Source organism: Olea europaea, chromosome 17, assembly GCF_002742605.1.
Source record: "Olea europaea var. sylvestris chromosome 17, O_europaea_v1, whole genome shotgun sequence".
Lineage (NCBI taxonomy): Eukaryota > Viridiplantae > Streptophyta > Magnoliopsida > Lamiales > Oleaceae > Olea > Olea europaea.
This window is the reverse complement of record NC_036253.1, coordinates 4,925,720-4,940,553: the sequence shown is the minus strand read 5'-3', so window position 1 is coordinate 4,940,553 and position 14,834 is coordinate 4,925,720. Positions and strand designations below refer to the sequence as shown.

General features: G+C 32.9%; 1 protein-coding gene across 3 annotated transcripts; it reads right to left on the bottom strand.

The window, feature by feature from the left end:
* Positions 1–8,300: 8,300 nt before the first annotated feature.
* On the bottom strand, positions 8,301–14,046 carry LOC111366131 (NAC domain-containing protein 68-like). 3 transcript variants are annotated; one of them, XM_022986811.1, is made up of 8 exons: positions 13,738–14,046; positions 13,158–13,417; positions 12,885–13,062; positions 11,861–12,465; positions 10,967–11,227; positions 10,129–10,215; positions 8,790–8,875; positions 8,301–8,601 (listed from the first exon to the last, which is right to left on the bottom strand). In XM_022986811.1, the coding sequence occupies exons 2-8, from the start codon at positions 13,278–13,280 to the stop codon at positions 8,595–8,597; spliced, it is 1,347 nt and encodes a 448-aa protein (XP_022842579.1). In that variant the 5' UTR covers positions 13,281–13,417; positions 13,738–14,046; the 3' UTR covers positions 8,301–8,594. The 3 variants fall into 3 exon arrangements, with proteins under 3 accessions (XP_022842579.1, XP_022842577.1, XP_022842580.1); XM_022986809.1 differs by having other exon boundaries at positions 13,158–14,046; XM_022986812.1 differs by having other exon boundaries at positions 10,129–10,212; positions 13,158–14,046.
* Positions 14,047–14,834: the final 788 nt, after the last annotated feature.

Here is a 14,834-nt window from a genome sequence, read left to right as displayed (position 1 = left end):
CACAAATATCAACATATCACCTGCAAAAATGTTACCGCACATCTTCGATTTGAAAAACTGCCACCAATACCATCAACACCATCACTATCGTCCACCACCACCAACACCTCACCTGCAAAACTGGTCCCCACCACCAAGACCAACACCATCAACATTGTTCGCCGCCACCAACACCGTCAACATCTCCGTATGGCACACCTTGGGTAGAGATCCTCACAGCAATGTGTTCCTGGGAAACTCTTGCAGACGGTGCTGCTTAGGTCATTGCCGCGCCTCTTGCAGACGGCTGCGCTCTCTTGAAACGGCGTCGGTCTTCTTGCAGCGACGCCAATCATAGGGAGTGGTGAGAGAGGAGAGTCTGATCTTAACCTAGGATTTAGAATAAAATTGGGATGAATTGAAATAGGATTGAATTATTTTATATTAATATTAATAATTAAATTAATACCTGAATTTTGAATAAAAAACTTTCCTACATGATTTTCGCGCATTCTGATCTTTAAATGTCTAAAATATTGTAATTTTCATTTACTTTATTTATAAAGTATTTTATAACACGTTCAACTTTGACTAATTTTAATCAAAATTGACTGGAATTCTTGTTACAACTCCAGCTTTTTGTTTTTCCATTTTTTTGTTTTTGGTTTTTTTTGTTTTTGGTTTTTTGTTTTTTTTTTTGTTTTTTGGGGTCAACTTCAACCACGAATTTTTTTCATGAAAGTGATATTTTTTTCACAAAAAATCTAAGTTTATCGATGATGTCAATGGATGAACTTTACCCATAAAAAGATATTTTATTACGAACATTCATACACAAACTATTCTTTTGAAAAAAGCTGGATTTACAATAAAGAAAACTTTATTTTCCCCCAAGCCCCTAAATTTTTGTTGCGATTTCTGTATATGACTTTTCCCTTCTATGTTATTAAATGGAGACAAGGAACTTGACCACGATTTTTCTCCATCATGCCCTCGTTTAATAGCAATTTTTCACCCCAAAAAATTAATTTTTTAATCGTTATTTCACTATTCTGCGATTATTTTTTACTTCTTCACTCACAAATAAAATTTATTTTTCATTTCTTCACTCACATGTGGGATTCGCTTTTCTTTTTACGGTCAAAAAATCATTTCTCATAATCACTACCAAACAAGCCTCATATTATATCATAAATCTCTAAGGAGGCTATATTGATAGAAAACTAAAGGAGCGTATTTAAGCAAAATTCTTATGTGTGCACGAGTTTCAAATAATTGCGATATTGAAATCAATAAATACAATCAAGTGACAATCAATTTGACTTATTCACAATTCACATTCAAGAAATTGGTGCATAAGATTGAGTTGGGTCGATTCAAATAACTTCAATGGTCGACACAAGGAAAGTAGTCATACTCTTTTTCCAACGTATTAGTATCTTTCTTGGTGGTCTTTAGACTGGGCTCATTTTGGGTCACCATTAGCCCAACAGTGTCCAGTAATAGAAGGTTTGGGCCGTTTGGCAGAGATAAAACTTCTACTTTTGCAAAAGTTCCACTTTTAACACTCTGGCCCATGGACTGACTGACAAGTATAATCATAGTTTCAGCACCTGAAGAAAACAGCCATGTATCAATTTTTCTTTAAATTTTGGATTAAACTATTCGTACACCTTGTTTGACCCTTTAGTTGACAGATTGATGACATGAAAGTATTATAATGGTTAAATTAAATGTGTGAGATTGATAGATAATGTGAGATTGTGCCAAATTTAAATTTGATAATGTGGGATGTGAACCAGAATGAACATTTAGAAAGATTTTTTTTTAATCTGTTTCAAGTTTTTTACTTGGATTAATTAAGCCTCTTTTTTAGCCACATTATTGTAAAAATGAGAATGAAAAATATAGTCATTATGAGTCCCATACAAGAGATAAAAAATCAAATATGGTGACTTGATGTGATGTATAACGGTTATATTTTTCATTTTAATGAGAAAATAATGGGGCTCAAACATATATTTGGACTTTAAAATTGTAGATTAGTCCTTGAAGTTTATTTCAGTCCAATTAATCACGAAAATTTCTTAACAGTATCACTCTCGTCACTTTGTTAGTGAGGTTTATTTCGACAACTACTCCCAAAATCTTCGAATATTAAAATCTTATTTTAATAAGTCATGAAATTAATTGAACGTAAAGCTGATTTTATCGCTTTGTCAATCCATTTTTAGCATTATAGGCAATGAGATTAAACATTTTGCTAGTACGTGTTGGGATTAAACGATGAAGATGCTCGGGTCAGCATGGCCCTTTTTTAAGATGTTGAGTTTGGAAGAAACCAAGACAACCGCATGGTCGGGTTTTCCTACGGGGTTCTATATTGCTTGAGTCGCCTACCAAATTTTGACACCATTGAATCCCGCGTTCTTTGATGAGTTTGGAAGAATTAAAAAATAATAATAAAAAATAAAAATAAAGAGGTGATTTTAGCCGTGTAGTATTCCTCATTCCACTAAACAATTCCTCTTGCAACATCTTTAAGGGACCAAATCTGTACAATCCCAGTACTACTTTTAATTGCATCCAAAATCTCCTTATAAAGTGAAAGAATTGAGTATCAACTTTTTAGGTTGAATAGGACATTGCAGTGACTATCTTTTTCTTTTTCCTTTTTTCATTTTTAAATATTTATTTGAAGCATCTGTCTATGTTTTGTAATAGATACCGTAACACCCACCAAAATACTCAAATAATTACCCTTATATATGAATCATCGTATCAGCTGGTTTTCAATTTCTACTTGGCCTCCCACAAGCAGAGAGTGGATAATAATATTCCCAAAAAATGAATAATTTAAAGATATATTCAGTAAAGCACCTATATTTTCTTGAGCTTTTATTTCTGGTAACATCGCTTCAAAGTCCCTTTGGCCTTCCTGAAATAAAAAGTGCTTGGTTGACTACACTCCGATAGTAAGTCAATGTTCAAGTTTTAGTTCAACAAATCAAGTTGAAAGAGTTTTGGCTTGATTCACAAAGTCTCGTACTTTAAGCCCCAATTTGGTTTTTCTAAGAATCAGAATTTAGCATATTTTGATTATAAAAATCGATAAATTTTGTTGTTGAAAAATTTGTATTAATCCTCTTAACAAGATTGATTTTTTAAAATTGAACTTCAAGTATTAATAATTAATTGTTCACGCTAATACCACGCTAGAGATTAACTTTTCTTAAAATCTTAACAATATTAGAAATTCATTTCCCATCATTCATATCAAAGAATATCAATGATGAATAAAGCCTAAAACAGAAGATTCTCGTCATTTTTAAACTAAAGCCAATATATTCTTGTCCTTCCATTCCTTTTTGCCTCTAATATTTGATTTGCATCTTTTTAAACCCAATTCAGGCTTCATGACTAATGAAGTTCGTGTAGAGGAATAGGCACTTGCATATATGGAATGCTTAGATGGTCGGCGTTCGAAAAAATTGACGTAACTTTTGCATACGGTATCTGTTTTGAACCCAAAACCTTCTGGATGAACGCACGGCTTTGCCATAGTGTATGATGGATTTTGACCGTTTGAATTCGTTTACTAGATCAAAACGGCATTTAAAGTTTCTTAGTTAATTATTTTCAATATTTGTTATTTTCGCTTTGTAGCTCAAGCCATTAAGGGACTGCTGATCCAGTAGGTTATCTGTTCTTTTCGTATTTAAGACTCTAAAACGTCTCCTAGGTTTTTTTGATTGTTCATGAAATAAGAAAATGTTGGTTTCCTGAGTTCATTCCGCTTGAGTTGCTAGTATCGTATGTTTGTAGATTCGATCTACATCAATAACTTTAGAAATTACGACGTGGTTAACCCAACTCCATGTTGATTAGCTTTATCAATTCATGTCTCATAAAAAGGTTGACTATGAGCTTAGTCGTTTATTCATTAAACATCAATGTCATGTTGAGTGAAAGTCCTTATATTTGCGTGACACATAAACTGTGAGCCGTAAAATACAAATGTAAATATGCAGTGTTCATTGGTAATCTTTTGCTAAGTGAACTAACATGGGATCGTTCCACGCGTAGGAATACAGTGTGCAATTTTAACTTACAGTATGACTCCTATTCAGATTTGGGGTTTCATCTTAAAAGTTTAACCTCGTTAAGAGGAGTAGCCAAAAAACTTCTAAATTGGTATATGTTTCCATCTTTAATCGATGTGGGATATCATCTCTGAAAATATAGACCAATTTATAAGGTATTGAACTACTTTTCTTAACAAAGTTGACCTTTTGAGATGGAACCCCAAATCTTAATATAGTATCAGAGCCTATTAAATTTCAACGAGCGATTCGATCTGATTAAGACTCAATAAATGAGTATACAAATTTCAAAATTGGTCTGCTTAAACGAGCCACCATCTTGCGCGGGCATATTGAGGGATAAAATTTCACATCGAATAAAAATAAAAACATAGACTAACTTATAAGGTATTGTGTTACTCATCTTAACAAGATTGATCTTTTAATATGGAACTCCAAGTCTTAACATGGTATCAGAACTCATTAAACTTCAACTAGCAATTCAATATGAATAAAATCAATAAAAGAGCATATGAATTTCAAAATTAGTCTGCTCAAACAAGTCACCATCTTGTGATGATATGCTAAAGGATAAAATTCCACATCAAATAAAGATAAAAACATGTACTAACTTATAAAGTTTTAGGCTATTCCTCTAAATAAGGTTGACATTTTAAAATGGAATCTCGAATCTTAACATGGTATCAGAGCTCATTAACCTCTAACGAACTATTCGATCCAATTAAGACTCAAAATAAATGAGCATACAAATTTTAAAATTAGTCTATTCAAACGAGCCACCATCCTGCGAGGGCATATTAAAGGATAGAATCTCAAATCAAATAAGGATGAAAACATATATCAACTTATAAAGTCTCGAACTACACCTCTTAATAAGGTTAACCTTTTAAAATGGATCCCAAGTCTTAACAACTCCATTGCTTAGACCTCAAATTCTAAGTTCGATCAACCGAGCGTAGGAAATGAATCAAAAATTGTTGCATCTGCAATGGAACATTATTCACATTTGCCTCTTTTAGTTTTAGGAAGAGAATAACTTATTATTGTGTTCCATTGCTTACGAAGAAAGATGATTGTGTTTCATGTTTGGACATGAAATGCTAATCCTATGCGAATAAGAATGAATCATGTACTAGAAACCAGGTTAGAACTAGTTACACGAGGATTTTCAGTTATATGCTCTACCAGTTGAGCTACCATTCTCAATGTAACATCAGATCCTCATTTTATTAGATGATTGTGCCTATGTCAATTAAAAGGGCAAGGGAAATTACAAAATTTTCTCCGAGACCTGAAATTTCTTAGATCTTAAAAAAGACAGACTTTGTAGTATGAGTAATAATATTGATTGTGAATAGTTCAAATGGAGATTCCTTGCTTTTGTTATTTATTATGTTTTAATGGTTATACGATATAAATGAAACATTTAACGATAAAATTTGCATTCTAATTTAGGATTCAAGTTTTATACCTTGCAATAGGAACCATGACAATTCACAGCACTCCATGATCCTGACGCTCACGTCGAACTAGCTTTGCACTAACATCTGAGTAGTCCCAGACAAACACTATTATGTTGTAATGCCCCGAAAATTTTAGAATAAAATTTATTTATTTTATATATTATATATTTACATTTTTTTAAGTTGAGGACTAGAATGAAAAATGTTTTAAATTCCTATTTCATTTGATCCAAATAATTAGATATTGTTAGAGCGAGATTTAGTATGTCGATATTGGACTCATTTTATAAGTCGTAATTAATTAGAAGTCTTTGATTCAAGAAAAAGTTATTTTCGACAAGAACACATTAAGTTAGACTCAATTGAAAGAAAATAAGATAAATAGAACTTTATTTAAACTATAATTCAATTCATTTTCTCTCTCCAAAGACGTGTGGGTGGGTATTGAATTTTAATATTATTTTTAGTTTAATTTTAACATATTTTGAATTTAATGTGATAGCGAGTATCCTATTTGGATAACTATGAATTTATTATTGGGAAAATTGAAGTCGAGGTACCAAACCTTTCGTTTATTAGCAGATTTTGTCCAAACCTTTAGTTTGTACCACCCACAGTCCTAAACCTTTCAAAAATATGCATCTGGGGTCCAAATGGATGGATCCATTTGACCGTTAATTGACCATGAAAAGTAAATGTTGACCTATTTTGACTAAATTGAAAATGATAAAATGGTAACTTGATAATTACCATATTAAATAAGTTGAAAAAAAATCAAAAAATAAAAAATCTAAGAAAAAAATTAAAAAAGGGGTTGTCTTCTTCAACCACCCCACCCCACTCCACCCATCTTTTTCCCAGCACCACTGCCTGCCACCAAAAGAGCTGGAGATTCACAATGACTCTCAAGTCGTACATGCACCACGTTACACTACAAAAAATCTTATTGGGTAACAATGGAAATCCCCACAGGCACGAAACCCAGAAGCTAAAGTCTTCTGTCTCATTTCTCCGTCGTCAGATCCTCCCCCTCTCCACTCTCAAATTCAGCAGCCAATCCTCGCTCAGTTCTCCCTCTCCTAGTGCGCAAAATACAAATCCACTCGAATAACACAGGTACCCTTAACCAACCCCCTTTATATACATATTTTTATTTATATATTGGTATATGATGAAATCCAACTTTTCAGTGTAACAGTGTAAATTTCTTGGTTTTGTTTAAATCCATTGTTGATCACTTTCTGTTGGCAATTTTTACTGGAATTTAGTAGTTATTGAGCTAGGGTTTTGTTTTTTGTGAAAGGATGGCGGATAGTCCCGGTGGCAGTGGGAGTCACGAGAGCGGCGACGGCGGTGGCGGTGGTGCTGGGAAAAAGATGGGGGTGGGGTGGTTGAAGAAGACAACCCTTTTTTTTAATTTTTTTTCTTAGATTTTTTATTTTTTGATTTTTTTCAATTTATTTAATATGGTAATTATTAAGTTACCATTTTATCCTTTCCAGTTTAGTCAAAATAGGTCAACATTTACTTTTCTTGGTCAATTAACGGTCATCCGTCCATTTGGACCCCCGATGCATATTTTTGAAAGGTTTGAAACTGTGGGGGCACAAACTAAAGGTTTGGGCCAAATTTGTTAATAAATGAAATGTTTGGTACATCGGCTGCAATTTTCCCTTTATTATTAAAATATAATCCAAATACCTAAATCAGGTTTTATCCAATAGGGTACATGTTTTCTAATATAACTCAACCACTTTTTATTACTATAAATACTATACATGGATTCCATAATTCACACACCAAAAGTTATACACAGTAAGAGAGAAAAAGAGAGAGAGAGAGAGAGAGAGAGAGAGAGAGAGAGAGAGAGGGTACTTTTGGGAACTAGAAGATAAGAACCCATTTTGTAATTCTTAAATAAACGAGGTAAGATACATATGTGCAAGTTATTTTCGTTTTTATATGCTTTTATATGCAATTAAATATGCATGGATTGTTAGTGGATTTTCGGGTTCTATAAAAAAATAAATAAAATCCTTCGAGATATAAGAGGACTTAAGATGGGTGTATCGCTTGGTCACCGATATACCCCATAAGAGAAGAGCGGTATGAAATATAGATTTTATTGTTATATATCTGTATATAAAAACTGCACGTATCTTACTCGGAGTTTTCAAATACTCGCTCTTACAATTTTTTTACAGATTAGTTCGGATCGATTGAAATTGTAGCAGGATGGTGATGCGGACTGCCAATTGAATCGAAGAAAGGAAAAAGAAATTTAACATTTAATTTGTTCTTTTTTATGTCTTTAAATTATTTGTTAGTTTTATTTGTTTAAAGACTCGTTTGTTTATTTTAAATTGATATTTATGGTTGAAAATAAAGAATTTTCTTTATTGAAAAATCGTTCCGCAATTATTATAAAGGAAATTGAGTTTTTCGTAACACTCCAGCGTTTATAAAATTTGGGGTGTTACATATGTGGCATCACTATTCGCACCATTCGATTGCAACCGAAAGACATGGTATCTACTCTAATACCATTGTTACACATCTCAGGAGAACCATAGCTTTTGAAGTATGGCTCTCTCAAAATCTGTAACAAGTGGCTTCACTGTAGAAATCATTAATCGTCGCATTGTCATTGTGGAAAGTAGAGTGGAAAATTATATTTCATAAACTATTAGTATAACTCGAATTCTTTCAAGCAAAACGACTTGTGGAGGAGTACATCAAAAAATAATAATAATAATAATAAAAAAATAGTCTCTTTTCACTTTACCTCGAACCTGTAAATTAATTTGATTTTCGTAAAAGTAATGAAACAAACTATACAATCACTATAAGAAGAAAATAATTATATTACCATAAACATGATACACTAATCATAATCTTGTAATTCTTGTTGCTTTTGGGGGTCTTGTTTTCTGCAAGGAAAAGCAGCTTTTCTTGATTTTCTTTCTTTTCCCTTTGTTGCTTGTCCATTTGTCCTCTTTTCTTTCTTATTTTTCCAACTGTGATAGTTGCACAGTTAGTTCTGCAGAGCTTATGACCTTAGCCAGACATAGACAGGAAAATTAGATCGATGGAAAAAAGGTAAAACTATATATATATACATATATGTATGTGTGTATATATATAGATATGGTCCATCAGCACTTTGGAGAAAGCTTCGAGTACTAATGATTCTGTCTCTGTGGGGAAATTTTTTTGAATCTTAGCTTCTATGTTTTATTTCTACCCATGATGATCCGGGTTGTCAGGGTCATGCCAGAAGGTGGAATACTTCAACCATTCTGATTCTTGTGGATTTGTAATGGATGAATCCTGAAATAACAATATCAACATGTGCACAAAGGGTAAGAGTTGTCGAAAACAAATTTTTAATTGATTTTTTTTTTCACTTTCTAAAAGCTTATATATAAAATAAAAACAAAAAATTTTTGGGGGCTCTCACTGAAGTGGGGCCTTAGACGATCGCATATTTCGTCTATAGTCAGGGCCGACACTGTTCTTGAGATGAGGTTATTCAATATGTCATCACAACAAACCAAGGTTTTACATACAAGTCTAATCGTCACTCATTTGTGAAATGTTGTGTGATCCAAGATTTCGAATAGAAAATGTTGGTACACACTCAAGACATGTTGAAGATGGACTCAAAATAAAATGAGTTTGTTCAACAAGAACTTATGAGTATTGGAAAATGATCTTTTCTATGAGACCACACATGGGAAAAAAAAATGTTGGAATAACTAGCTTTCTCTCTTTTGCTTTTCCTAATTCAAATAATTTTCATTGTTGAGTTTCTTTTTGCGTTTGAATAGTAATTAATAGCCAAATGACATTATAGGATATAACTTCCTATGGTCTTTATATTATTATTTTGGGTTGGTTGTTAAAATTATGTTCTTATTAGTAATATTTCAAATTAATAGCTCCATATCTTAACTTTAGTTTTTCAAAAGTAGAAGAAAGGAGGATTCTTGTTACGGCTTCCACAATTGATGGACAAAAAGAAAAAAAATAAAAAACTGAAAGAAAGAACATGAAGAGAAAAAACTAGCAAGCATCTTCTTCCTTTGCTAACAAGTCTTGTGGCATGTTTGGTGATTCTATAGTAAGAAACAAAAAGTAATTAAAATTTTCTTTATTTTATTGGGACATTATCAATCTTGTCCTCTATGCCAAACATAACATCTTGTTCGTTAAAGTTAACCTAAATGCACTAGGCACCCCTATATACATACTGAAACAGCTGCAAATTCACTATATTGATCGAGCAAGCAATGCAACTTATCTCATTTACTTTTTCACAGTTAAGAGATTATATTTAAACTAAAGGAAAAAGGTTCTAATAACTGCTATCTTTAGGTTTTTTATTCCAAACTAAATTTGACTAACTATAATATACATCTTCCTTTTGTGTTTCTTATCACGATTTTGGAGAAAAAAAAATGCTTGTTTTCGTGTCTTATCCTTTTCAATCCTTAGTTACCTTTACTTTTTCTACGTCTCAGAAAACAATTTTACCCGAAACAGTAATTTGCTTCTGGATTATAAATTAAGTTTATACTTACTTCCTTGAAGTGATCAGTTGAAGTGCAGCCCATAATGACTTCCTCCAATCCTGATGCAGACCTTCTTCCGAGTTTATGATGTTGCTGCTAAAAAATATGTAATCATTTAGAACAAAATAAAACATAATCATCTTTAAGATTATGCATTGTCTGTAAAAGACAAGTATGAAAGGAAAATATAATTACTTGTTTGCAACATAGAAGTAAGCAATGCCAAAACAATACAATACACAAGATTTTAAAGTCTCTCTCTCTCTCTCTCTTTTTCCTGTCAAATCCTTCCTACTGAATATAACATTAGGATCTTAGGCGTAATCACTATATTACAACTGGGAGTGGTTTATTGAAAATGTTGGATTTGCTTAAACGCCAAAAAAGCAACTTTTTGGCTATTTTCGACAGCTTGGAAGGTCAAACTGCCGAGATAGATAGAAAGAATCGTTTAGGAAAAGCAAAAGACTCTAAAATGTGATTACATTTCCAGCAACAAACAAAGCCTCATTCGAAATAAATTTGGAATCAACCTCATACACCATCCGTGTGGACCTCATATGAACCACGTGAATGACCCGACCAAGAATCATCATGTATAATGCTATTTAAGATTAGATGGAAAATGCTACTTGTATAGATTTTTTTAATAGTTGGGATTACAGGTGTTGAGCTGACAAGATTTCAGAGGCATGTTTAACTTTCTTATTTGTCCAAGGTGGTGTGAAATCTTGCCAACTCAGTATTCTGTAAACCAAGTGGTAAACCAGCTTTGGACAAGTAGCATTTTCCAATTATATTTGTTTCAAAGGTTCAAGAAAATGTTAAGTTTACATGGTTTAACTACCTGAAAATTTTGATTTTGGAGAATCGTTCTAGGGACATGGAAGGAGTCCTCATCAAGAATGATAGAGGTATGATGATGTAGAGGTGGTGGAGAAATTATGGCGGATATAGAGAGTGAAGGCCTGCTGATGTGGTATGCTGCGGTTGCAATCTGGTGTTGCTCATGAGCCTCATTGGTCACGTGAGGTGGCGGCATTTGATGCTCATCGCACGTGCCTGCAGCTGAAACTTCGCTTGCAATTGAAGCTTCTCCAATCCCAGCCTGCAACAAATTAATAATCCATAAACAGTTTGCTAGCTGGCTAGTCCCTTGTCATGGCTCTTTTTAATATTCTGTGCCTTTTTCTTTTAATCTTTTCTTTTCTCTTTCTTTTTTCTTAATGTTCATTCAAAAAAATAAAAAAATAAAAAAATTTCGATTTTACTTTTCTAATTTTCTCTTTTCTGGTAGGTGAACTGCTTAGTTTTTTAATTAGATGAGTGTTATTATCAAGCAAATCCAATATCATTTTCAGGCTTTATGTACAAGCATCCATATGTGAAAAGCAATTTTTTGCGCTGATTTTGGTATTGCATGCATGCATTACTTGCTTGAAATTATAAGTCAATTGCTTATAATTTTGTTCTAAACTCTGCATAGAATACAACACGTTGGATACATATCATATAGCAGCAAGAATGTTCACTTTAATTGTGAAAAATATTGAATACAGTAACAAAATTCACTTAATAGGAATTTTCGTAAAGTAATTTATGATTAAACTACTTAAAATCTAGATTAATTTTGTATCACGAGTCCTACCTAGTAATTTTTTATAAGTTATATAATTTAAAATGTGTGAGCAATTAATTGCATTTTTAAATAGAGATTATCGACATATATTCAGATAAATACCTCGTCAAAGGGTTTTCTAAATGGAAGGAAGCTGAAATGGTCTGCTTTCAGTTGTTGGATATCTAATGTACCATAGCCAGACATAGGAGAGGTAGCAGTGCCGCCACCGCCCCCGCCACCATCACCACCACTGCCGCCACAGAATTCATCTGGAGGAGGGATTATTTCCTTAGAAAAGCGGATCACAGGACTGTCACTATTCCTATTTGGATGACTGCTAGTTGCTAATTCAACGGCATTATTCGTGCTATTCTTTTCGGACCAATTGCATTGCCTTGGTTGAGTCTGATAAAATATCTTGGAAACCACAAGTTCACCTTCTTTTTCTTCTTCATTTTGGCCGATGTGGTATTGATGCATCACCCAATTTGTTTTTTCAGGTTTTCTATTTTTCCCAAAATTTGTGTATAAAACCAAAATTTTCTTGCATCCCTTTTGGTTTCCATTAACCATGATTGGCCTGGTTTTGCCTGTCTTGTGCCACCGGGTTTCTCCCCCCTGTAAGTCGCATTCGGTTTGAATTTTTCGTCTTTTTCTCGTACCAGTGGTGTAAGCCTTTGACGGTCTATGGAAGAAATGCCTACTCAATCCATCCCTTGTTACACCTGAAAGAACAATGCAAAATTTAGTATATTTAGTTGCTTTCAAATCAAAGTGCACTATAGGAGCTAGTCGTTAGAAGTGAACTTCCGGGCAAAAAGGAACTGAACGAGCGCCTAGTGCGAGATTTACTGGAAACTAAACCAAGAATGGAGAGAGTTTAAAGTTCAAAAAATAATAATAGAAAAAATAACTAAATAAAATTTCAAAGTTAGGTTTACTTAGGTGCAACAAACTAAGAGACTTTAATTAAATTTCTTGAAATAGCAAGGGAAAAAAAAACATTTGACAATAAAACAAACCCTAGAATCCTTCTAGTTGTATTTTGCAAGCAAGAAAGTGTATTACCTAACTCCTTGAATTAAGTAAAAGTAATTTCACGTACACACGCACATTACACACAGCGAAAGTGTATTTCTGATACCTGGAAGCTTTTCTGGGTGAGTATAGCAAATCCCATCATCGCCTTCAATTGTAGAGATGAACTCATCAATCAATGGATGAGACTGAGATTCTTTGCCTTCTACTTTTGCTTCAAGGTGCTCTATCAATTCTTGGTCTGTTGGATCAAATTTTACTCCTGCTGGTAGACCAAACCAATTCTGCAGATGATTCAAAAATCAACTTAATAAAACAAAAAAAAGGAAAATAAATTAAAAACGTACTTAATTATTCTTTGATTAATAAAAAGTCGTACTGGCTTCCCTTCGAGCTTTTGGCCGCATCCAGGACACTGCTTGGATCCACATAATCGATGCTCCTCAATCTTCGAATCAATGAGATCAGAACTGCTGATGGATCCCAACTGAGACTTATTCATGGCTCTTCAAACGTGCTTTTTATTTGGTATCAACTTGGCTGACAAACTTCCATAAGAAACCTTACCTTGGACGAAATCTTCTTATGTTGTCTGAATTGAAGTCTCTACAGTTGATATATACACATGTATTCTGTGGACTAAATGAACAAAGAAAATACTAATTCATATGTATACAAGCAGAAATTCTTGAAATTAATCACAAAATTGAGCAAGTAAAACCTTAATAGTTTTTAATATGTAAAGAAATACCCATAATACAGATTCGTTTTATAAACAAAAAAAAAATAATAATAATAATAATAAATCAGTGAGTCCACAAGAAATCAAGACTGGAAATTCAAATATTTTTCAAGAAAAATGAACTGGTGAGGGATAGAGAGAGTAGGGGATACAAGATAGAGAGAGAGAGAGAGAGGAAAAAAGAGGAAATTATGAAGGTGGAAGAGAGGTATAAAACCTGCTTTAGCTATGAAAAAACAGCAGAATTCCCTCTACACTTTAACGGAAGCCAGTGAGATAAAGAAAAAGGTGTCACATACGCTATATACAGACTCTTTCCTAATTTAAGAACACCATATACACGGGTTCTCTCTCTCTAGAGATAGAGAGATGATAAATATATAACATATACATATAGAGAGAGAGAGAGAGAGAGAGAGAGGATTTTTGTAAAGCTCATGGGCAGCCACGCCTTTGTTCTGAGTATCCTTGACTGGTAAAGCAAAAGCCAGGAAACAGCCTCTTCACCTGTTACTGTTTCATATACTTAAATAACCCAAGCATACCATCTAATACAAAACCATATATATTCTTAGTATTTTCTTACTAAAAAGTTGACATGAATTTCAATAAAGCTACATCTTCAAATATCTGGACAAAATTAAGAATATATATGATCTTGACCAAAAATGAACTTAGAAATTAATATTTATTTCTCCATACAGACAAGTATAAACAAATAAATTATTTTAACAATTTAAATTACGGTACTTTAACATTTATTATTATATACATGAGAAAAAGTAAAGATAATATCTTTTTTATTTTTTACATAAATGATCCAATACTAATCTCAGTCCTAGTAATTTGGCAAATTACTGAGAAAAAAATAAAATAAAATAAAAGGAATGATATTTTATAATATAAAATAAAATAACCAAACAACCCAGCAGCCCACTCCCATAAAAAAGGGGACAAATATAGAAACGAAAGAAAGAAAGAAACTTAAAAATTGATCAGAACTCACATGAGGACTGATCATGACAAAGAAGGAGGGGTGGGGGACAATGTTGCTTGATATGCAAGGCAATTGAGCAGTATACTTGATGGACAACCACCATATCTATTCTATATTAAATCTTATATTTTTCAATATAAATATTAAACAAATTAGTCAACACCAAAAACTCAAATAAATTAATCTGTTAAGAATTCAGACGGGTTTGTTTATATCCACGATGTAATTAATTCACTGTTAAAAACCGCAGCGAGGTTAGCCATAGAAAAATTCCCTCAATATCATCCAAAATTCTAAATTTTATCCTACAAAATAAA